General features: G+C 36.5%; 1 protein-coding gene, 1 long non-coding RNA gene and 1 other non-coding gene across 11 annotated transcripts in view; 2 read left to right on the top strand and 1 right to left on the bottom strand.

Annotated features, from left to right (window-relative positions):
* LOC140631935 (uncharacterized) overlaps nt 1–23,993 on the bottom strand; it is a 105,300-nt gene that overhangs the window by 56,869 nt on the left and 24,438 nt on the right. For both annotated transcript variants that reach the window (XR_012029471.1, XR_012029470.1), the window contains exon 2: nt 12,708–12,744. This is a non-coding gene — a long non-coding RNA (uncharacterized lncRNA). The remainder of the gene's footprint in view (nt 1–12,707; nt 12,745–23,993) is intronic.
* CCAR1 (cell division cycle and apoptosis regulator 1) overlaps nt 1–23,993 on the top strand; it is a 61,606-nt gene that overhangs the window by 26,050 nt on the left and 11,563 nt on the right. For all 8 annotated transcript variants that reach the window (XM_072823365.1, XM_072823368.1, XM_072823370.1 and 5 more), the window contains 14 exons: nt 1,847–2,040; nt 2,914–3,028; nt 3,147–3,339; nt 5,284–5,413; nt 5,656–5,817; nt 8,611–8,836; nt 9,309–9,422; nt 9,965–10,131; nt 10,868–11,078; nt 11,897–11,980; nt 13,883–14,068; nt 18,365–18,556; nt 21,996–22,235; nt 22,823–22,934. In XM_072823365.1, the coding sequence (XP_072679466.1) occupies nt 1,847–2,040; nt 2,914–3,028; nt 3,147–3,339; nt 5,284–5,413; nt 5,656–5,817; nt 8,611–8,836; nt 9,309–9,422; nt 9,965–10,131; nt 10,868–11,078; nt 11,897–11,980; nt 13,883–14,068; nt 18,365–18,556; nt 21,996–22,235; nt 22,823–22,934 (2,326 nt within the window). The remainder of the gene's footprint in view (nt 1–1,846; nt 2,041–2,913; nt 3,029–3,146; nt 3,340–5,283; nt 5,414–5,655; nt 5,818–8,610; nt 8,837–9,308; nt 9,423–9,964; nt 10,132–10,867; nt 11,079–11,896; nt 11,981–13,882; nt 14,069–18,364; nt 18,557–21,995; nt 22,236–22,822; nt 22,935–23,993) is intronic.
* On the top strand, nt 9,769–9,833 carry LOC140632810 (small nucleolar RNA SNORD98). The gene has a single exon (XR_012030496.1). It is a non-coding gene; the product is annotated as a small nucleolar RNA SNORD98 (small nucleolar RNA).

Raw genomic sequence — 23,993 nt, forward strand, 5'->3', positions numbered from 1 at the left:
TCCTGATGAGAACTTTTAAGAGCTACTTTGTCAGTGCTTTCAAATATACAACACAGAGATGCCTGGGTGATTCAGTGTGGTTGAGCGCCTGCCTCTGGCCTAGGGCATGATCCTGGAGTCCTGGGTTTGAGTCCCATATTGGGCTCCCTGCATGGAGCCTGCTTCTCTCTCTCTGCCTATGACTCTGCCTCTCTCTGTGTGTCTCTCATGAATACATAAAATCTAAAAAAAAAAAAAAAACCACAATACAGTATTATTATAGTCATCATGCTGTATATAACATCCATAGAACTTACTTATCTAGAAATTTGTGCTTTTTGACAAACTTCACCCATTTTTTTCTCCCTCCATGCCTCTGGCAGTCACCAAATCTGTTTTCTGTTTCTGTGAATTTTTTGTCTTTTAGATTTCACATGTAAGTGAGATCATACATATTTGTCTTTCTCTGACTTACTTCACATATACAGAACTTTCCTGAGTATTATGCCACTATTGTTTTGAATTTCTAAGAGGGGACTAAAATTAAAATTCACTTGCTTTTCCTTTTTTCTAAGTAATCTCTACTCCCATCTTGGGCTCAAACCCACAACCCCAAGACCAAGAGTGAGCCAGCCAGGCACCTCTAATATATGCAGTATTTTGGGGGGGCAGCACAGGAGGAAGGAGAGAGAATAGTTTTTTGTTTTTGTTCTTGTTTTTAATATTTTATTTATTTATTCATGAGAGAGAGAGAGGCAGAGACACAGGCAGAGGGAGAAGCAGGCTCCATTTAGGGAGCCCGGCGTGGGACTCGATCCCGGGTCCCCAGGATCACACCCCAGGCTGCAGGTGGTGCTAAACTGCTGTGCCACCAGGCTGCCCAAGGAGAGAGAATCGTAAGCAGACTCCATGCGCAGCACATGAGTCTGATGACGGTCTCGATCTCACAACCCTGAGAAATGAAGTTCGGATGCTTAACTGCCTGAGCCACCCAGGCCACCCAATATGCACTTTTATTTTATTTTTAAGTTTTTTAAAGATTTTATTTATTCATTCAGTCATGAGAGACACAGAGAGAGGGGCAGGGACATTAGCAGAGAAAGAAGCAGGCTCCCTGCAGGCACCTTGATATGAGAATTAGTCCCAGGATTTGGGATCATGACCTGAGTCAAAGGCAAATGTTCAACCACTGAACCACCCAGGTGCCCCTGCATTATTTATTTTAGAGAGAGGATGTGTATTTGTGCTTAAGTGCGGAAGGGCAAAGGGAGAGGGAATAAAGAATCCCAAATAAACTCCTTGTTGAGCACAGAGCCAAATTGGGGCTTGATCTCATGACTCTGAGATCATGACCTTATCCGAAGAGTTGGACACTCAACCGATGAAGGCACTCAGATGCTCCCTGCAGTATTTTTAAAACTCATTTCACTATGGTATATATTCTTTTCCTAGAATAATATGTGAAAACATTTGAAGGAACTTAATGTTGAGGTAGATTTAAAGGAAAGAAAAGCTTTTTTGAGACTTGATTTTCATCTTCAAGGTGTACGTGTGTGTTTCCTAACTTCAAATAAGTTATTTTTAGTATTTTGGGGATCCCTGGTTTAGAGCTTGCCTTTGGCCCAGGGCGCGATCCTGGAGACCCAGGATCGAGTCCCACGTCGGGCTCACTGCATGGAGCCTGCTTCTCCCTCTGCCTGTGTCTCTGCCCCTCTCTCTCTCTCTCTCTCTCTGTGACTATCATGAATAAATAAATAAAATCTTTTAAAAAAAGTTATTTTTAGCATTTTGAGTTAGAGCAGTCATTTTTTAATTTCTAGAGTCTATCAAATCACTAGCTTAAGTTGATCTTGATTTTGTTTTGTAGCCAGCGGTTGCACTGCCTACAAGCCTTAGCCTGTCTACTCCTCAGCCTGCAGCACAGATAACTGTATCATATCCCACACCAAGATCCAGTCAGCAACAAACCCAACCTCAGAAACAGCGTGTTTTTACAGGCGTAGTTACAAAACTACATGATACGTTTGGATTTGTGGATGAAGATGTGTTCTTTCAGCTTAGGTAACTTAATTAGGTGTTGGCAAATGCTGCCTGTATTTAGCATGAAATGTATTGATGAGGCCTAATTGTGGCATAGGATTGTGTTTTTGGTATAATTTTTTGTTTTAATCATCTAGTATTAATTTCTATCTAACCTTTTTTGATGGAGAATATGAGTGAAGATATCTTCTGGTTACTGAATAAAGTAATTATGGTGAATTCTTTATACATGTTTCATAGGAGTGAGTTAATTTTTCCAACTCTTTATGGGCAGACAGATTAGAGATTGAAATAGTTCTGTGCCTTTTAAAATTTAATCTTCTGTTTGACATATCTAACGACACTATATACTAAAAAAGCATTTTTATTTGAAAAAATAATGAGTAGGATTGAATGATTAATGACAAACATTCAGAATAGTATTTTGTTACTGTAATGGTGGTTGCATAAAAAGATTTTCCTTGGATGTTTCAACTATATTCCTAATGAACTGCCTTAGAAGTACTTCATTTTGGGAAATTTAATTATTATGAGATTTTTCTAAAAATGGGTCTCCTGTTTTCCATCTTCATTTCTCCTATCACTCCACAGCCCAAAGGAAATCAATCTTACACTTGGATTATTAAAGTTAGAAAGTACTGAAGAAGGACGGACACAATATTGGTAGAATATGGGGTGCAAAGTTATTTCTTCCACTTCAAACCCTGTACTTTTTAGAGAGGGTGAAACGTGAGTTTTAAAGAAGTCTAGGAGGTATATCTACTTTTTAAAGGGGCTTTTTAGATTTCCTTTTCAGATAGTTTACATTAGATAAAATACAAATATAAGTGGGTTTTTTTTTTTTTTTGAGTAATCTCTTAATTATATGTATATTTAACTTAACTTTTTTTCCAGTGCTGTCAAAGGGAAAACCCCTCAAGTGGGTGACAGAGTATTGGTTGAAGCTACATATAATCCCAATATGCCTTTTAAATGGAATGCACAAAGAATTCAAACGCTACCAAATCAGGTATATAAAATACTGAGTTAGGTGTTATAGAAATGTGGTGATTCAGTCCTCTAATTTTCAAAGTGTTTTCTTCCTATTTAATTTTATTTTTGTTTGGTTGGTTTTTGTTTTTGTTAAGAATCAATCCCAAACTCAACCCTTACTGAAGACTCCTCCTGCTGTACTTCAGCCAATTGCTCCACAGACAACATTTGGTGTTCAAGCTCAGCCCCAGCCCCAGTCCCTGCTGCAGGCCCAGATCTCAGCAGCTTCTATTACACCATTATTGCAGACTCAGCCGCAGCCTTTATTACAGCAGCCACAGCAAAAAGGTATTACTTACAATGTGTCTTTCCTGTTCCAGATTAACACATAACTTTTACAGCTGTGTAGTTATTAAAAATAAGGAGAATATGCTTTTAATTATAAAGGGCAGGGATTTCCAGAATACTTGAAAGGAAGTTTAACTATCTTGTGTATACCACTTTTACTTCTGTAGCTATTTGGAAGTATTTTTATATTATTGCTCTTCTATAAAGACATGCTCTTTGTGAACTTAAAAATCAGAACTGTTAATCCCAAGTCCTTTTAGGTATCTTACCTGTAATGGAAGAAAATGTCATATAAATATAACATTTTATTCATTTATTTATTTTTTAATTTGAGGGTGGGGGGAGTGGCAGAGAGGGGGAGAGAGTATCTTCAACAGACATCCCACTGAGCAGTGAGCCCAATTTGGCTGGGGCTTGATTTCAGGATCCTGAGATCATGACCTGAGCAAAAGTCTATAATAGAGTTGCTCACATAACCGACTGGGCCACCTCAGGTATTTCACATATATATTGTCTGGTAATAGAACTTTAAATTATTTGTGGAATTATAGTGCACGACATAAATGAACTGTATTTTACATTTTCCTTTGCAAATTATTTGAAACTATGGACACTTTTATTGAAATAACATTAACAGGATAGCCTTGGCTTAACAGCAGCATTCTTAATTAGTTGTTTCTAGTTTTTGTTTTAAAATTTATCTATCTTAGCACAGGAATAGGGAGAAGGGTAGAGGGAAAGGGAGAGGAGAGGAAGAACCTCAAGCAGACTCCACTGAATGTGTAGCCCTATGGAGGGGGTCATGACTATGAGATCTTGACCTAAGCTGAGATCAAGCGTCAGATGTTTAACTGGCTGAGCCACCCAGGCACCCCTAATTAGTACTTTTAAAAATGTTAACTTGTGGCATTTTCTCTTATATTAAAATAATTGCATACTTAAAACAAAATTATTAAAAAGATTACAGTGTAATGAGTTACTAAACACCTATCTAATCAATACTTGGGTAAAAAAATACAGTTTTGCTAGTTTAGTTTTATAATAGCTTTACTCTCTAAATATGCATCCTCATAATACAGTTTAGATTTGTCTCTCTTTGAATTTTACATAGTGTGATTCCATTTATATAAACAGTTGTGTAGGACTTAATTTTTTCAACATTATGTTCTAAAAGTTTTTCATACTATTTTTTCTATCTGGCTCATTCTTCATTTTCATTATTAGATAATATTATATGTATGAATATTGTACAGTTTATTTACAATTCTGTTCTCTGGTAAACATTAGGATTGTTTCTAGTTTTTTGGTTTCAGAAGATGCAGCAATAAATGTCCTTGCGTATTTGTTTAGGGGCAATGTGCCTGGATTTCTCTGGGGCATGTATCTTCAGGAACCTGCTTAAGATTTTCTTCTCCTCACCTTCTGTCCCTACCCATAACTCACTTGTGCACTCTCTCTTTAAAAAAAAAAAAAAAAAAAAAAAAAGGCTTTGGGTAGAACACATTATAGGTGATGTTTTGTAATTTTATTGCATGATACTAGGAGGTATATGTCAACTTCTTCCATTAATTGATGCTAAATGTGATTACTAGGTCAGAGTAGAGATCTCTCCATTATAAGGAATTCTTTATGTATAGGTAATCTTTGGATGATAGTTTGGCAGCCTGTGAATACCTCATTGTACAGCAATCTTTGGTTTATTGTTTATGGATCAAGGATTTCAAACTATAGCCCTTTGATTTGGTCCATGGCTGGTTTACATGACGCCTGAGCTCCAAATGGCTTTTGCATTTTTCAATGATTGTAAAAAATAAATACAAATATACAAGTGATGTCTGCTACCTGGCCACAAAGCTTAAGATACTAGCTAGTTTTCTAGTTGTAAAACTCAACTAGGTAATGTTTTTAGTTGAGCTAAAATATTTTTTTCTCTGTCTTTTAAAGCTGGTTTATTGCAGCCTCCTGTCCGTATAGTTTCACAGCCACAACCAGCACGAAGATTAGATCCACCATCCAGATTTTCAGGAAGGAATGATAGAGGGGATCAGGTGCCTAACAGAAAAGATGACCGAAGGTATTTTTAAAGTATACTTTTGATGGTGGTGATGGTTGCACATTGTGAATGCACTTAATGCCACGAATTGTATGTTTCAAAATGGTTATGGGGGGAGTTTGTGTATCACATATTGTACTATTTTTAGAAGTTGTTAAACTATATTAGAGAATCTTGCTTATATTATCTATTATATTTATTTTATCAAATAACTCTTCAGTAATGCTGGCAATATTAGTAATTTTAGAAAATTTTGTTTTAAGTCGTGAAAGGGAGAGAGAAAGACGTAGATCCAGAGAAAGATCTCCTCAAAGAAAGCGTTCCCGGGAGAGATCTCCTCGAAGAGAGAGAGAACGATCACCTCGGAGAGTTCGACGTGTTGTTCCACGTTACACAGTTCAGTTTTCAAAATTTTCCTTAGATTGGTAAGTTCTTTTCCCTCATTGTTTTTATTGAGTTTCCAACTCTGTAATTTTGTCTAATTTAGTAGGATATATGGAGATATTTTTCTTAGAACTTTCATTCGTGATCTTTAGTTTACATAGGGCAGAAATGCAGTTTGAAGTAGGAATTGAGTCTTTTGCAAGGGTGTATTATTTTCATATATTCATTAAAGATAACAGCTATTAAAAAAGACAGCTGCTCTGTAATGAACTTGTTTTAATTTGTTTCTTAAAGTTAGTCATTTAAGGTCCAGATTTATTGATAACTTTATTAAATCCATGGGTAGTCCATTGTGTATGATGAAATGGACCAATTATTTAAAGTTAGTTGTGACACTGTACCATGATAGCAACATAGACCTATATATGCTGTCACAGACATAGAACATAAATACATGTGCGTAAATACATTTTTCAGCCTTTGGAGTCAGAGGTAATGGACAAGTTATTAAGAGTTTCTTACTTTAACCTGTAAAATCGGAATTTTATCAACTAGGTGAATTATTAAGGTTAAATTGAATTCATATATAGAGAGCACTTTATCCAATCTTAGCAGTTGTAGATACTCCATAATTAACGGTGGTGGTGAGATGTCATGGCCAGGTAATAACTTGAAAGTTGTAATTCATAAAATGGCAAATTGATAAAATGACTAATTTAGTCTTAAGGGAAAGGAAGAATTATTTAAAGGCCCTGGGAGTGGCAGTTGTGAAGAGATAAATTAATAGAGAAAACAAATAGTAAAATAAAAATGAATCATTAAAAAAAAAAAAAGAATCATTAAAAGCAGTGTTTAAAGGTCTTTAGCATGGGAACAAATAACTATATGCACTTCAGTCTCCTGAGGAAATATTAGTGTGTTTCAACAAAGAATAGTGTAATTAATACTCAAAATACCTATCAAAAATTTAAATTTCTGTGTATTCATTTGTAAGTTGGGTAAAACACTGTAATTTACTTAAGCTACTCAGTGCCAAAAAAAAATCTTGCTTAGTAACTTTGCTTAATTGTTACAGTTAATGGTCATTTAGTCGTGTGGTCAAATTTATATTTTTCTTGTTATTCCTGTTTACTTGTATTTTTAAAATATTTAGGCTACATGTATCAGAGTAACTTATTAGAGCCAAAAACACTTCTCTAGTCCCAAACATATTGAATAGAGAGAGCATCTTTGCTCTAGACTGTTCCAGTATGGAATGCTACTTTTGGGGAGAATTGTCATGGATAGGATATAAATTCAATAGTTATCTATCTTCTTCCAAATTAGACCTTCAGTTTCATTTCATCACTTCAAAATAAATTCCTAGAATATCAAATCAACCCATTACAAAAAAAATCATTTTAAAATATCAATACCTTTTCTCATTGATAGTTGTGGAAATCAAGATTGTTTTATCGTAATGTGGTTAAAAAAGACTGTATGCCAAGAAATGACTCATTTGTACATTGTTTTATTGTAGTTTTAATACTGGTAAAACACAACTAATGATGGAAATACTGGTAAAACACAACTAGTGATGGAAAACTAAGAAACTGTTACACTTTGTTTGCAACACTTAAAAAACACAAACCTCTAATACCTACTTTACACATTTTCTTTTTTTTAACAGCAGAATCTTACCTTATTACAAATGTACCTAACAAGTTTATTGTTATACATTTGTTATTTTTAGGCTTCAAATAAAAAGATACCCCTACAAATATATTAAGTCATATTTTATACCCTTGTCTTTAAAAAAACACAATTGAAGAAAGAAGGTAATAAAAAAGATAATGTATTTATCTTTTCATCTTACAAATTGTTTTCCCCTTTTTGTTATACTTTTAATAGAAATCCTTTGTTCTTTTACCAGATTGATTTACCTTTGAGTTCCTTTCCTTTAAAAGCCCTGCTTCTTAGCAAAAAGGAAATCATCCTTTAAAAAAAAATCAGGGATCCCTAGGTAGCGCAGCGGTTTGGCGCCTGCCTTTGGCCTAGGGCACGATCCTGGAGACCCAGGATCGAATCCCACATCGGGCTCCTGGTGCATGGAACCTGCTTCTCCCTCTGCCTGTGTCTCTGCCTCTCTCTCTCTCTCTCTCTGTGACTATCATAAATAAATAAAAATTATTAAAAAAAAAAATCAGTATGCCAGATTTAAAAGGCATGAAACTTACCCTCTTTACATAATAAACAATCAGGTCTGGATCTTCTTCATTAACAGAGAGATAGAAGTAGAGGGGTGCTAGATAATCCAAAATACATTTGGATTTAGCTTTCATGTGGATTTTTGCACTTAATTTTGAATATATTTGATCTAGGATATTACTATAAAGTTTTTTTTTTCCACATTGTATTAACCTGATTGAGGATACTCATCATTTGGTACCATTCTTGTCCCTTATTTTTATCCATTCTGTATGAATTATAATTTTCTAAAAAAAATGCATAGTTTCAACTGAGGTAGAACTGCTTTTTGTTCCTATCTTCTCTGGAGCTGGTATTGAAGTTATTTCAGCAGGTCTCTAATGAATTTTAAGCTACACACAAAGAGGAAAGAAATGAAGGTAACACTTAGGTACCAGTTATTTATTTAAAGCTGTAACTAGACAATTTGTGAAAATAAGGTTTCCTATGGCTCTTTGCAAATCTGTAGCTCATTAATAATTGACTCTGACCATTTTCAGCTGGCTTTTAACCATGTCAGATTATATATTTCGATGCAGAATGGAGTGAATGTTTGTATAATCTTTGATATTAAGGCTATTTATTCACTACTTATGTCTGTTTTTCAGTCCTAGTTGTGACATGATGGAACTAAGGCGCCGTTATCAGAATTTATATATACCTAGTGACTTTTTTGATGCTCAGTTTACATGGGTGGATGCTTTCCCTTTGTCAAGACCATTTCAGCTGGGAAATTACTGCAATTTCTATGTAATGCACAGAGAAGTAGAGTCCTTAGAAAAAAATATGGCCATTCTTGATCCACCAGATGCTGACCATTTATACAGTGCAAAGGTTTGTATTCTGTGATAATACAGCTAAAATTTCTGAGCAGTTACTCATAGAGCGTGTCTTGCCTCTTAAGCTGTAAAATTTATGGTTATTGCTTTAACATTTTGAAACTCAAAACATGAAGATGAAGTTGATTTTACTGAGCTTTTTGGACTGTTCTGTGACTTCTGGTACCTTCAGATAAAATGTGATGTTGGTGAATACCTTATATATGTTAGTCTTCAGGGTAACATTCAGTATATTGCTTATGGTTGGATCGTTTTTGGCTATTATAGAGCATTGATCAAGAAACATTTCTTGACAAAACTTTTATCATTAATATGAAGTATCTAATACCATTTCTGCTGTAGCGTTTTACTTTCCATTTTTATAAAAAAATTTTGGATATCTAATATGTAAGGATAATTAGTAGTGCTTCTCATTTTTTTACATTACTTTAGACTTTTGACAGGATTGAATTATTTGACTATAATAGGTAATGCTGATGGCTAGTCCTAGTATGGAAGATTTGTATCATAAGTCATGTGCTCTTGCTGAAGACCCACAAGAACTTCGAGATGGATTTCAACATCCTGCTAGACTTGTTAAGGTAAAGTGAAACGTTTATTTTAACTTCAGGCGTATATTTGCTTTGCTTAGTTGTGTGTGTGTGTGTGTAAAATTAAAAATACATTTTAACTTACTAATTAATAACTAATTTTTCTACTGTTAAGGCACTCAGAATTTAATAATGTAGATTCTTTTTCATTGCAGATCGTGGGTATATCTTATTTGTATTTCACTAGTGTTCAGCTGTCATTTTGGTGTTCTATTTGTAGCACAGTAAAATCTTAGTGGTAATGGATTTATTAGTGTATCTTTGGATTCTCTTAAAGTGTGAATTATAGCTTGTTTCTTTAAAGAATTCTTTATCTGAAGAAATATTTTAGAAGGATGAGTTATGATGTATAAATCCTATTCCATTGCTGAAATGCAGTGTGGAACACGATGAACTGAACTCTTCCTTGACTCACAGATACCAGAGGTAGTAAAAATGATATTGGAAAGGTTTGTACCTTTCCTTTTCAAGTATCTTATTTGTAATTTGACAAGTTGCGTTATATATGTAAATGATTTTTTGTTTTGAATTAGTTTTTAGTGGGCATGAAAGGCAAGGATGAAGCCATGGCCATTGGAGGCCACTGGTCTCCTTCGTTGGATGGACCAGACCCAGAAAAAGATCCCTCTGTGTTGATTAAGACTGCTATTCGTTGTTGTAAGGCTCTGACAGGCATTGATCTAAGTGTATGCACACAATGGTAAGTACTAATTCATTTCCTGATTAGAAACGTTTTTTTCTTAGTTTATATAGATGTTCTTATCTGTCAGCCTCCCCTTTCCCCTTATTTTAGCAACCTTGATCATGCAGGTAATCTCAAAGGAAAATCCCCATTTTGTAGCAAAAGTTTATTTGGTGCCAAAAATGTTTGGGGGGTAAAAGAATTAAGAACTAATCAAAATAAACTGAAAATTATTTAAATGTTTTGTTATGCTTTACTTCGGAAGTTGGATGTATGTTGAAAATATTTTTCATTTCATGCATAGCTGGAGAAGATCGTCAAGAGAGAGAACTTCATTTCATTATAATTCTTTTGTTATAAAATGATGTAGTTGCTGATTATTTTTGTTCAGCCATATTTTCTCTTGAGGCTTATTTGTCTTTTGTATTTTAGTATATTTCTTGTGACTTAATTGAGAATATTCTTTTTTTAGCTCATGAAATCTGAACAGCTATCCAGCTTCTTCAGGTATTCTCTAAAATATGGGTAGCTCTATAATCAAACTTAAAATGCTTTGGGAAACATATTCTTTTAACCATAAAATATTGTACAAATGTACCAAAAGAGGAACTATGGCTTCTATAATTTTTTTTTCTTTAGACCAACCTCAAGTTCTTGCAGCAAAATTTCTTTACTTGATGTGCTACAAGTGAACTAGGGTCTTTAAAATGTATTTTAGAATTTTTTTTCCAACATGCTTCTTCCCTTGCAACAGGTACCGTTTTGCAGAGATTCGCTACCATCGCCCTGAGGAGACCCACAAGGGGCGTACAGTTCCAGCTCATGTGGAGACAGTGGTTTTATTTTTCCCGGATGTTTGGCATTGCCTTCCCACCCGCTCAGAGTGGGAAACCCTCTCCCGAGGATACAAGCAGCAGCTGGTCGAGAAGCTTCAGGGTGAACGCAAGGAGGCTGATGGAGAACAGGCACTGAACGCTAATCCCTTTTTCTATTTCCGCTTCTCACAGGCACAGGAACACAGGCACAAATGCACACCACACACTACATAACAAACACACATGGAGGAACATAACTGGTAACAGCGACTGGTAATCCAGCTTTCAGCAGTATAGTTGTATTTTCTTTTCCTTTAAAAAAAAAATCTGTCTAGTTTGTTAACTTTAAGAGTGCTGAGACCTCAAAGGAAAATAAGTTGTGCTTAAATTGCACAGAATTTTGTTTTTATCATAGGTCTAGTTGCTGGAATCTGGGACCAGTTGTTGAGCAAGATTCAGTATTAAGCCATTTTAAACATTTTGCCATTTTCTAAAATTTTAAAAATTTTCTCTTTCACGGTCATCAGTTCTAGTCATGGATATTTGAAATTGGACAACCACAAGTCTGAGAGATTTGACATTTCAGGCTATGTGGCATCGTCTTTGGTACATTTGAAAGGTCTGACTAAATCAGTCTTAACTTTGGGTGGCTTGAAAATTGGGGCAAGATCACACACTGTGTGGTTAGTGGAGACCGGCAGTGTTTGTGCATCCCTGATATCCTTTGTGTTGTAATTTATCACCCTTTTGTGTTTCACAGATCTGGCTTTGATTGGCTGATGAGTGTCTTTGTGATCAGTTAAAAGTGGTAGAATGTATGTACGTGGACTTGCCTAAATAATAACTTTAGGAGAAGACAATCTGAAACATTTGTGACCTTGCACAGATCAGCAACAGACTTTTAAAAATAAATTAACTTTATATTAAGGTTTCAGAATAGTAATTATGTTCTTAACTTTGTATATCAGGATGAAGAAGAGAAAGATGATGGTGAAGCTAAAGAAATTTCCACTCCTACCCATTGGTCTAAACTTGATCCAAAGACAATGAAGGTAACTTTGAAATTGATGGTATTTAATTTGAAATCTCTGATAAGAATAGAGAATGAGATCAGTGTTTTATCACAGAAAACCATTAAAAATAAAGTTTACAGGTTTTATATAAATATTCTATATTGTATTTGTGTGTGTGTAATGATTAAATAAAAGGTGACTTCATAAGTCGCTGCAGCCAGGATCTGTCAAATGTAATATACAAGTGCCTATAGTGTGAGCAGCATCACTTTTTGATTTGGGAACTGACCAAGAAGGCAGAATTTCTGCATTTAAGTAATTTATATTCAAGGAAAAGGGAGGAAACAGGAAAAAGATTACCAAGATTATTCTAGTTTTTAAAATAAAATTTAAAAAGTAGACCGATACACATCTGAACTGGGAAGGAAATAATTTAAAAACCTCTTTTGAAATTCTTTGGTTAACCTGTACTAGTTTTTCTTTGTTCCCCAATGTCTTTGGACCTATTATCATTCTACACTTCTTCATCTCTGAGTTTATAATGTGAATGTAGATCCATACATTCTGCATATGTACATTCTACATATATCAGAAGATCAGAAGCTGGTTGCTCATGCTTTTACAGCCTATTTTAACACATTCTGTTATCAGCAAAAAAGTTATCTGTTAACAGCAAAAAAGCATTTTCTTCTTTTGTATGAAACTAGTTTAAACCACGTTGCTAAGTAGAGAATGTATTATCATAAAAATGTTATTTTTGTATTACCTCAAGTTGTCATCAACGTCAGGTTTCATATAGAGAACTGTGGATTCAGAACATACAAGGTAATTAGATTAAACCTGCATCCCAGGACTTTTTATCAAACTGATGGCTTTACCAGTCAGTTTCTAATGTTAAAACTTGTATTTCTTTTGATTATAATGTGTGCTTTTTTTTTTTTTAATTCATGAGAGGCAGAGAGAGAGAGAGGCAAAGACACAGGCAAAAGGAGAAAGAAGCAGGCTCCACGCAGGGAGCCTGACATGGGACTCGATCCCAGGTCTCCAGGATCATGTCCTGGACTGAAGGCGGCACTAAACTGCTGAGCCATCTGGGCTGCCTGCATGCTTATTTTAAAAACTAGTATATATGTAAAAAATAGAAGATAAAAGTTACTCAGGCCTATAAACTCAAACACAACCACTATTATATTTTTGATATTTTTTTCCATTTTTTGGGGGGGGTACAAGTTTTACGGTTTGTTGGCTGGTTTCTGATTATGTATAAAACAGTTGCAGTTTCATCCTTTTGAATTAATGTTGGTGTTTCCCGTGTAATTTTTATTTTTATTTTAAAGATTTTATTCATTAGCGAGAGAGAGCATCTGTGGGTTCACACGTGGGAGGTGGGGGACGGGGTAGGTGCCAGAAGCAGATTCCCTGCTGAACAGGGAGTCTGAAACAGGGCTTCACAAAGAAACCTGAGATCACAGCCTGAGCCAAAGGCAGATCCCCACTGACTAAGCCACCCAGGTGCCCCCCATTAATTAATTTTAATTGTTCTGTATTCCTCCCATCTAGTTGATGTGGTATTATTCTTTTATTGGATATTTAGAATCGTCATGTTTTTGAGGAAGGGACTGTTAACAAAGGAATACAAAAAGGTTTTTTGTGGGTTTTTTTTTCCCCCTCTGTGTTTGGAATATTTCTTTAGGGTAAATTCCCAGAAATTAGAAGTACTGTGTCAGAGAGCATTACCTTTTCTTTAAGCATCTTAAAACATGTTACAAATTATTTCCCAAAAATATTCTGACAGTTTGCATTTTCACAAACATGTTCTGAGCTATACAAGTATATTTTTCACCAACATTTTAAAGATCAGGTAAAAGATAATTGCATAGTTTGTTACCTATTTCAATATCTCATTTTCTTTTTCTCTGTTTTTATGCTCTTTATATTTAGGTAAATGATCTCCGGAAAGAATTAGAAAGTCGAGCTCTTAGTTCTAAAGGATTAAAATCCCAGTTAATAGCCCGATTGACAAAACAGCTTAAAGTAGAGGAGCAAAAAGAAGAACAAAAGGAATTAGAGAAATCAGAAAAAGAAGAGGAAGAAGAGGATGATAGGAAATCTGAAGATGATAAAGAGGTATATACTAAACATGATTTTAGTTTATAGAGAATTCTTGAAATATGTGTGTGTATACTTTTATTAAGGTTTAAGGGCAGCCCCGGTGGCGCAGTGGTTTAGTGCCGCCTGCAGCCTGGGTTGTGATCCTGGAGACCCAGAATCAAGTCTCGCGTCAGGCTCCCTGCGTGGAGCCTGCTTCTCTCTCTGTCTGTCTTTGCCTGCCTCTCCCTCTCTCTCTCTCTATGTATGTACGTATGAATGAATGAATAAATGTATCTATCTTTTTTTTAATTTTTATTTATTTATGATAGTCACACAGAGAGAGAGAGAGAGAGGCAGAGACACAGGCAGAGGGAGAAGCAGGCTCCATGCACCGGGAGCCCGATGTGGGATTCGATCCTGGGTCTCCAGGATCGCGCCCTGGGCCAAAGGCAGGCGCCAAACCGCTGCGCCACCCAGGAATCCCCCCCCCCCTTTTTTTTAGATTCGACCTTTATAGTGAATAGTTTTGCAGGTTTGACAAATTCATATAGTTACATAACCACCACCACAATTAAGATATAAAACAGGTCAACCACTCTAAAAATCCTCTGCATTCACTTGTAAGCATTTTCTTGTCTCCATGTGCACCTTCTGTCCCCGAGGCCAGCCTCTGGGAGCCACTGACCTGTTTGCTATATTTTTGTCTATTCAGTATATCATGTAAATGGAACCGTGTAACCTATTGAGTCACATTAATAATACATTAGAGATTCACCCATTTTGTACATATCACTAATTTTTTCCTTTTTTTTTAAGGTTTTATTTATTCATGAGAGATTCAGAGAGAGAGGCAGGCTCCCTGTTGGGAGCCTGATTTGGGACTTGATCCCGGGACCCCAGGATCAGTACCTGAGCTAAAGGCGGACACTCAATCACTGAGCCGCCCAGGCACCCCTGATTTTTTCCTTTTTTAAGAAACTTTCATTTATTTTAGAGAGGGAACATGTGGGTGGGGCCAAAGGGAAAGGGAGAGAGTCCCAGGCTGACTCTATGCTGAGTGTAGAGTCTGTCTTAGGAACCTATTCCACAACTCCAAGACAAAATTCAAGAGTTCGATGCCCAACCAACTGAGCCAGCAAGGCGCCCCACTAATTTGTTTTCTTTTTATTGCTTAATAACGTTCCGTAGTATCAACGTATCACAGTTTATTAGTTATCCATTTGAGATACATTTGAGTTATTTCCAAGTCATGTATTTTTAATCTTCCTTTTTAAGAATGAATAGTAAATTATTCATGTTTGCATTGCCTGATTGCTCAGATAGAGCATGCAACTCTTGATCTTGGGGTCATGGGTTCAAGGCCCACATTGGGCATAGAGTTTACTTTAAAAAATTACTCCTTATATCTTAGATACAGAAAATGAGAGAAAATTTGATTGACAGAGCCATTAAGTTCAGAGATTGAATTTTAGTGAAGTGCTTGTCCCAGAATTTTGCTGCTTCTATAGCTATGTATTTGATTGCATTTCAGTCCTTAAGACTCTGAGACTATAGATTCAAGCCATCTTATGCCCTTAGAATAACTCTTGGATGTATAAGCCTGTCATTTGTTTTCTGAAATTTTTAAAAAAATTTTTTTAAAGATTTTATTTATTCATGATAGACATGGGGGGGCGGGGTGCGAGACACAGGCAGAGGGAGAAGCAGGCTCCATGCCCGGAGCCCGACGTGTGGGACTCGATCCCAGGACTCCAAGATTGCACCCTGGGCCGAAGGCAGGCGTCAAACCGCTGAGCCACCCAGGGATCCCCCGTTTTCTGAATTTTAAATACAGGAATATAGGAAGCATGTTAGAACACTAGTAATTGGACAGACCAACATTATCTGTTTCCTAGTGCATTGTGGAGTACACATCATCATTTATGAAGTATTGTGAGAGAATAATAAGTTTTTTTTTTTTTATTTATTCATGAGAGAGAGGCAGAGACACAGGCAGAGGGAGAAGCAGGCTCCATGCAGGGAGCCTGACGTCGGACTCTATCCCAGGTCTCCAGGATTACGCCCTGGGTTGAAGGCGGTGCTAAACCACTGAGCCTCCGGGGCTGCCCCTGGTTTTTAATTTTTGATGATAGCACCCATTGGGGTTGAAAAATAGTCATAATTCTTATCATTTTGTTGTCCCAAATTTTCCTCATCTGTTCTCTGGTTACTTGGTGGTATAGTTTTACCTATTGGTAAATTCATACAGAAAGCAGTATCAATGTTTGATTCTTTTTTTTTTTTTTTTTAATATAGAACACTTCTTCAAAATGAACCTTCATGCAGGACCCTTCCTAATCTTTATATTGTTATCATGTTATTATATGTGTTCCTAAAGTAAGCAGTGTTGTCCTTTATCTGGTTTTCAAGATACTGAATTGCTTCCCTGTCATCTTCTGATGGTTACCTGTTTGTTCTTAAACATCATTATGGGGTGCCTGGGTGGCTCAGCTGGTTGAGCATCCTCCTTTAGCTCAGGTCATCCCAGGACCTAGCCCCACATCGGGCTCCCTCCTCAGCAGGGAGCCTGCTTCTCTGCCCCTCCCCTGCTTGTACTCTCTCTCAAATAAAAAATTAAATCTTTAAAAAGTAAACATCATTATGAATTTATAGATTTATGTATTTTTAAGGATTTTTTATTAGAGCACAAGTGGGGGAAAGGGGCAGGAGAGCGAGAAGCAGATTCCCCACATCAGGGAGCCCGATGTGGCACTCAATTCCAGGATCGAGCCAAAGGCAGACATTTAGCCAACTGAGCCATCCAGGTGCCCCGAATTTATAGATTTAAACACATTTGATGGGTTTCAATTCTTATCCTTATTAAAGCTCAAATTGTCTTTTTTTGTCCAGTGGGTAGGAAAATATAGAGAGACACAACACTAATGTGGGACTAATAGTATACCACCAAGATTATTGCTGAAATTTTTAAAAAATTATTTTTGCATTTCCTATTCTTATTTTCTCCTCATTGTTTTTATGTTGTCTATAAGTATATCATCCTAGCATGTAGGATGCATGATGCATGTAGCATCATTACATATTGTATTCTTTTAATTCTCATTCAGTCTTGGTTCTACAATTACTTATTTAATGCTCGCCACTAGTCCTTTTGTCATTGTCTCTGAAGCTCATCTCTAGGAGGTTTCTCAGAGCTCATGGTAGCGATATGTAAGTTCTTGTATGTTGGTAACAATTTGACTATACTGTACTTAAAAGTCAGTTTTGCTGAATATAAAATCTTTGATTCCCATTTATATTTCTTTGACTATTTTAAATATGTTATTACCCATTTTTCTTTTTTTTTTTTTTAAGACTTAATATATTTATTTGAGAGAACTTGAACGGGGATGGAGGGGTATAGGAAGAGAGGAATCACGCGTCCCATTGTGGAGGGAGCCTGATGTGGGGCTTGATCCCAGGACCCTGGAATCATGAACTGAGCCTAAGGCAGACACTTAGTGGCTAAACCACCCAGATAACCCCCTGTTGCTCTTCTGTCATTGTTCATTGGGACCTTTTCCTCCCAAGTCTCTGTTTTTGCTGTACTGCCCACGACTGATTCTGCTTTCAGAAATTTCTCCTCAGTATGAGGCCCTGTGCTGGAAAGATGCATTGGTAATTCAACTTTGCAAGTTCATAGGACTAGAATGTTCTTGGTCCTTTCAGATGTTAAGATGGGCTCCTTGTACTCACTATTGTTGGTAGTAAAATGTTGCCTAGTTTTAGCTGCTGTTATGAAATTGACCACACTTTCCAGTGAATGTCTATTGACTGCTTTTGGTTTTCCTGTTCTTAGATCCATCAAACAACGCTATTTGTTTCCTTCTACTTTTCCCTCTACACAGATGCCAGTAACATGTAGGTCTTTTGGTTCTTGTGGTTTTTTCATATTCAATTGTGTATTGGGGTTTATGGGGATACCTTTTCACCTTGTTTTGTTGTAAATGTACATGGATTGGTGTCTAGATTATTCCCTTTTTGTGTAGGGATTCAGGAAGATCTAGAAACTACACTCTATTTTCCAGAATCTCTGATTTATATGTTAACACAGATATTTTTTTTTTCCTCTTTAGAAGGCAGTTTCTTGTACTGGGACTCCCAAAAGAGAAAAGCAGAAGCCATAAAAACTGCTATCTTCATTAGTAAATTTGAACTTTCTTTCCAGCCCTTCTGGTTGGCATAATCACTAAAAGGAGTCATGGGAATTTTGCCCTTTTTCGTCACAAAGTGTACACTTGATATATACATATTTTGCATGGCAGTTTAACATTACTTAAAATTTCAAATATGTAGGAAGAAGAAAGAAAACGTCAAGAGGAAATGGAACGCCAGCGGCGGGAAAGAAGATACATTTTGCCTGATGAACCAGCCATCATTGTACATCCAAACTGGGCTGCAAAAAGTGGAAAGTTTGACTGTAGCATTATGTCTTTGAGTGTACTTTTGGACTACAGATTAGAGGATAATAAAGAACATTCATTTGAGGTAATATTTTAAGTTCGGGATCTAAATATAAGGTACACACATTTTGATGGTTAATATAGCTCTTAAATCTCTTTGGCTTTTTCATGGATTCTGTGTTTTTCTTTTTGTTTTCTTCCTGCAATTTATTTTTTTAAATTATTTTTAAAGATTTTAATTACTTATTCATGAGAGACACAGAGAGAGAAGAGAGAGGCAGAGACACAGGCAGAGGAAGAAGCAGGCTCCATGTAGGGAGCCTGATCTGGGACTCGATCCTGGGTCTCCAGGATCACACCCTGGGCTGATGGCAGTGCTAAACCGCTGAGCCACCCGGGCTGCCCCTGCAATTTATTTTTGAATAAAAAATAAATTTGCTTTTTTTTTCCTGCGATTTATTTTTGAAGGTGGGGGGTACACCAGCTGATTTTTCCTAGAAGATTCATTTTTTGTGATTGCATTTTATAGTATCATTTAAATGTTACTCTGGCCTCTGTATTTCCTGTAAATTGATAGTTGGATTTAAAGATTTTAATCAGGTTCTGATTTAATTATTATTTAAAAGAAATAATTCATAAGTAGTGGTGTGGTTTTTTTTATCAGAATATCAGGAGACACATGATACATAATGTGTAATTGCCTGTTTGGGGAATGAGGTAATGCTTTATTATTTACTCTAGAATTAAAATACCATTCAGTGGGATTTAAAATTATACTTGGTGATTGATTGGGGTGGAAGATAAAATAATTGATGTTTATTTTTCAACTTGAATCTCTTTCTTTGTTACCATTATCATAGAACAGATTTACAACATGTAGTTTATTTTTCAAAATAATTGAATATTTTTATCCCTAAAGAAGTGATTGGTTCATTCTTTAAAAAAAGTTGTAAATTATTCCAAAATAATAATTTCATAAAGATTTTATTTATTCATGAGAGAAACAGAGATGCAGAGACATAGGCAGAGGGAGAAGCAGGCTCCATGCAGGGAGCCCAGTTTGGGACTCAGTCCAGGGCTCTGGGATCACGCCCTGAGCCAAAGGCATCCCACAACTGCTGAACCACCCAGGCGTCCCACAAATTCAATTTTAATACGTTACATTATCCTTTGTGATAAGGAAAATAGTCTGATTAAAATTTATTGAGTACTCTGAATACACTGCCAAAGATTATGTATTTTATTCTATTTTTTAAGATTTTATTTATTCATGAGAGACAGAAAGGCATAGACCTAGGCAGAGGGATAAGCAGGCTCCCTGTAATGAGCTTGATGAGGACTCGATCCCAGGACCCTGGGATCACGACTTGAACTAAAGGCAGATGTTCAACCACTGAGCTACCCAGGTGCCCCAAAGGTTATGTATTTTAGAGCTGTGGTCAACCATTTCAAGTTCCGGACCCTTTGAATCTGTTGGAAATAGCCTTAGAAATAAAATTTTAAGATTTTTTTTTTTAAGTTTTCTTTTTAAATTTTTATTTATTTGAGAGCGAGAGTAGGAGTTGGCAGAGGGAGAAGGAAAATCTCAAGCAGACTTCCCACTGATAGAAGAGCCTGGGGAGCAAAGAGCCCAACACTGGGCTCAGTCTCATGATTCTCAGATCATGACCTGAGCTGAAATCAAGAGTCAGCTACTTTACCAAGCCACCCACCTGCCCTAAGATTTTTTTTTTTTTTTTTTTTTAAGATTTTATTTAGGGCAGCCCCGGTGGCCCAGTGGTTTAGTGCCACCAGGGTGTGATCCTGGAGACCCGGGATCAAGTCCCACGTCCAGCTCCCTGCATGGAGCCTGCTTCTCCCTCTGCCCCTCTCTCTCTCTCTTTCTCTCTCTCTGTCATAAATAAATAAATAAAATCTTTAGAAAAAAATTTTATTTATTCATGAGACAGAGAGGCAGAGACATACACAGAGAGAGAAGCAGGCTCCTCACAAGGAGCTTGATGTGGGACTCAATTCCCAGACCTGGGATCCTGTCCTGAGCCAAAGGCAGGTGCTCAACTGCTGAACTACCCAGGCATCCCTAAGATTTTATTTTTAAGTAACCTCTATACCTGATTTGGGGCTCAAATTCACCACCCTGAGATCAAGTTGCATGTTCTGACTGAGCCAGCCAGGCACCCCGTACTTAGAAATATTTATATAGAAAATTCAGTGTATAATTTTAGGTTCATGAGTATGTCATTGTCTGTGGATGCTTGCATAGTAATAATGCATGCTCCCTTCTCAGAATTCTCAGTTCATATCCCCTGCCTGAAATGCTTTTCTAGGTATCAATATGTCCCATTTCTTTGCCACTTTCAGGTCACTTTTCTTTTTCTTTTCCTTTCTTTTTTTTTTTTGCAATCTTTTTCTTTTCTTTAAAGATTTTATTTATTTATTCATGAGAGACACAGAGAGAGGCAGAGACACAGGCAGAGGGAGAAGCAGGCCCCATGGAGGGAGCCCGACGTAGGACTTGATCCCTGGTCCCCAGGATCACACCCTGGGCTGAAGGCAGCGCTAAACCACTGAACCACCCGGCCTACCCATGGGTCACTTTTCTGATGTCACCTAATCAGAGAGATCTTCTTTGACTACACTGCACTTTATTGTTATTCTGAGTTTATCCCCCCCTTTTTTTTTTTTAACATTTTATTTATTCATGAGAGACAGGTGGGGGGGGGGGGGCAGAGACACAGACAGAGGGAGAAGCAGGCTCCATGCACGGAGCCCGATGTGGGATTCAATCCCGGGACTCCAGGATCACGTCCTGGCTGAAGGCAGGCACTAAACTGCTGAGCCACCAGGAATTCCCCCCTCCCCTTTTTTTTCTTCTTAAAATTTGCTGGTGCTTTGGTTATCTTTTACTCTTCCCATTAGATCATTAGCACTTAGAGTCAGTATTTTTTTTTTTTTTTTTTAAGATTTTACTTATTTGAGAGAGAGAACCTGAGTGGGGTTGGAGAGGAGCAGGCTCCTCACTGAGCAGGGAGCCTATTCCAGGACAGGATCCCAGGACCCTGATAGGGTGACCTGAGCTGAATGCAGCTGCTTAACTGACTGAGCCATCCATGCGCCCCTAGAATTGATTTTTATCATCTGCACTGCTGTATTCCCAATGCCTAGAACAATTGGTAGCATAGGAGGCATTTCAGAAAAACTCGTTGAGTAAATAAAAAAATTTATCATGAAGATTAAATGCTGTGTAAAATAGAAATCCTTTTTTATACTGATTTCAAATTTTTTGTGGTGCAGTTTTGTTATTCTTTCTAAAATTTGGCCAAAAGTATGCTAAACATAGTATTTATATCTTCAAGAGAGTTTTTTGAGTCTTTTGAAGATCTACACATCATTGACATCAATTATTATCACTCTCTTGTTAGCGCATATTGTTAGATGTGGCGAGTCATTTGATAAATTATTATGCTGGATTTATTCAATTTTCTATTTAAGTTAGCTGAGTTACTGTTGGTATCTTTTTATAGGTTTCATTATTTGCAGAACTTTTCAACGAAATGCTTCAAAGAGATTTTGGTGTCAGAATATACAAATCATTATTATCTCTTCCTGAGAAAGAGGACAAAAAAGAAAAGGAAAAGAAAAGCAAAAAAGATGAGAGAAAAGATAAAAAAGAAGACAGAGATGATGAAACTGATGAGCCAAAACCCAAACGGAGAAAATCAGGCGATGATAAAGATAAAAAGGAAGATAGAGATGAAAGGAAGGTCTGTAATTATTTCCATTACATCAGCAACCTTATTTAGAAGTTTTCCTTTAGTCTTTAGAGTAACAAATGATGATGGATTCCATTGGATAGCAAAATATAAAGGCCAAACTAAAAGATTTTTGTGTATTATTAGAAATTTAATTTTTCAAATTAAGGCTATATAAATATCTAGAACCATTTTCTGGTAATTTGTTCCTTTTTTATTTTAAGGTGTACAGCATAATGGTTTATTTACATATATTGTGGGTTGTAGTTTAATTTTAAAATGTATTGGGTTTGGTTTTTTTTTTTTTTAAGATTTTATTCTTGAGAGAGGCAGAGATATAGGCAGAGGAGACGAAGCAGGCCTTCTATGGGGAGCCCAACGTAGGGCTTGATCCCAGTAACCTGGGATCATGCTGTGAGCCCAAGGCAGACACTCAACTGCTGAGCCACCCAGGCATCCCCTAAAGTATATTGTTAAGAGAATTTTATAATATGATTCTATTTCAAGTAAATTTAATAAATTTATGGTTTTTTGTTTTGTTTTAATCGTTTGACGTTTGGTCAGATATTTTGCTTATTTTAAGGCATCTTAAATTACAGAAAGAAGATAAAAGAAAGGAGGATTCTAAAGATGATGATGAAACTGAAGAAGATAATAATCAAGATGAATATGATCCAATGGAAGCAGAAGAAGCTGAAGATGAAGAAGATGGTAAGATTCAAATTTACTTATTTCTCCTTAGGATGAAAAAATACATTTTTTGTTTGGTGACTTTGTATAATTGCAGTCTATAATTCTAATGTTCTTTCTTTTTTAGAATAGAAATGGTAAAATACGGTTTAGTAAAAATTTGTTTATATTGTTTTAATAGATGAGAGGATTTTTTTAAGGTAGAACATAGCATTTTATTTAGATCTTCACTAAACTGTTGGAATTGAGAACTAGACATATGTAATAAACCTCCAAAAATAGATCCTGAATGGCACTTTGTGCTTAAGGCGAGCAGTCCTAGAATGAGCATGTAAACAAGCTGGCTTCTCTTTACCAGCTTTACCAGCCAGGTCAGCTTTCTCCATGGTCATCTGTACCAGTTCTGCCCTCTCTTCTGTTAACACTACCCAGAACCCCATATGTCTAACCCAGAGTTTTTTTTGTAGGACACTGTGGGCTACCTGGGAATATTGGAAACATGTTAAAGGAACCATGATGTTGAGGAAAAAAATTTTTAAGCTCCCATCTGAGGTGATAGCTTATCTGTACTTACACCCTACTGCAGAATACAATAGATAAGCAATTAAAAAATGTGCAAACGTGAAGGGATTTTGTCCTTTCCACCCAAAGTACTGCTCTCTGAAGGAAGCTGTTTTCTCTATAGCTACAACAGCTGTTCAGAAAGCTCATTGGACCTGGTTTTGAAAATAAAACCATTAAAACTCTAGGAGGAATTACTCTGCGGTGTGGAGTACTCAATCCTTATAAAAACAAACAAACAAACTTCTATCAATATAAGTACAACCTATAGACCTTTAAATACTGCCTTGTGACGTCTGTGTATGATACAGGAGAGGATTGATTGATTGATTGATTGATTTTAAATAATCTCTACATACAACATCAGGGCATGGCCCTGGGATCCGGGAGCCTGCTTCTCCCTCCGCCTATGTCTCTGCCACACCCCCCCCATATAAATAAATAAATCTTTAAAAAGACATAAAAACCTCCTACTAGCTGATTTCCTTGCTTTTACTCCCTTCTCTAAAGTCTCTTCTC

The sequence above is a fragment of the Canis lupus genome, chromosome 4 (assembly GCF_048164855.1).
Source record: "Canis lupus baileyi chromosome 4, mCanLup2.hap1, whole genome shotgun sequence".
Taxonomy (NCBI): domain Eukaryota; kingdom Metazoa; phylum Chordata; class Mammalia; order Carnivora; family Canidae; genus Canis; species Canis lupus.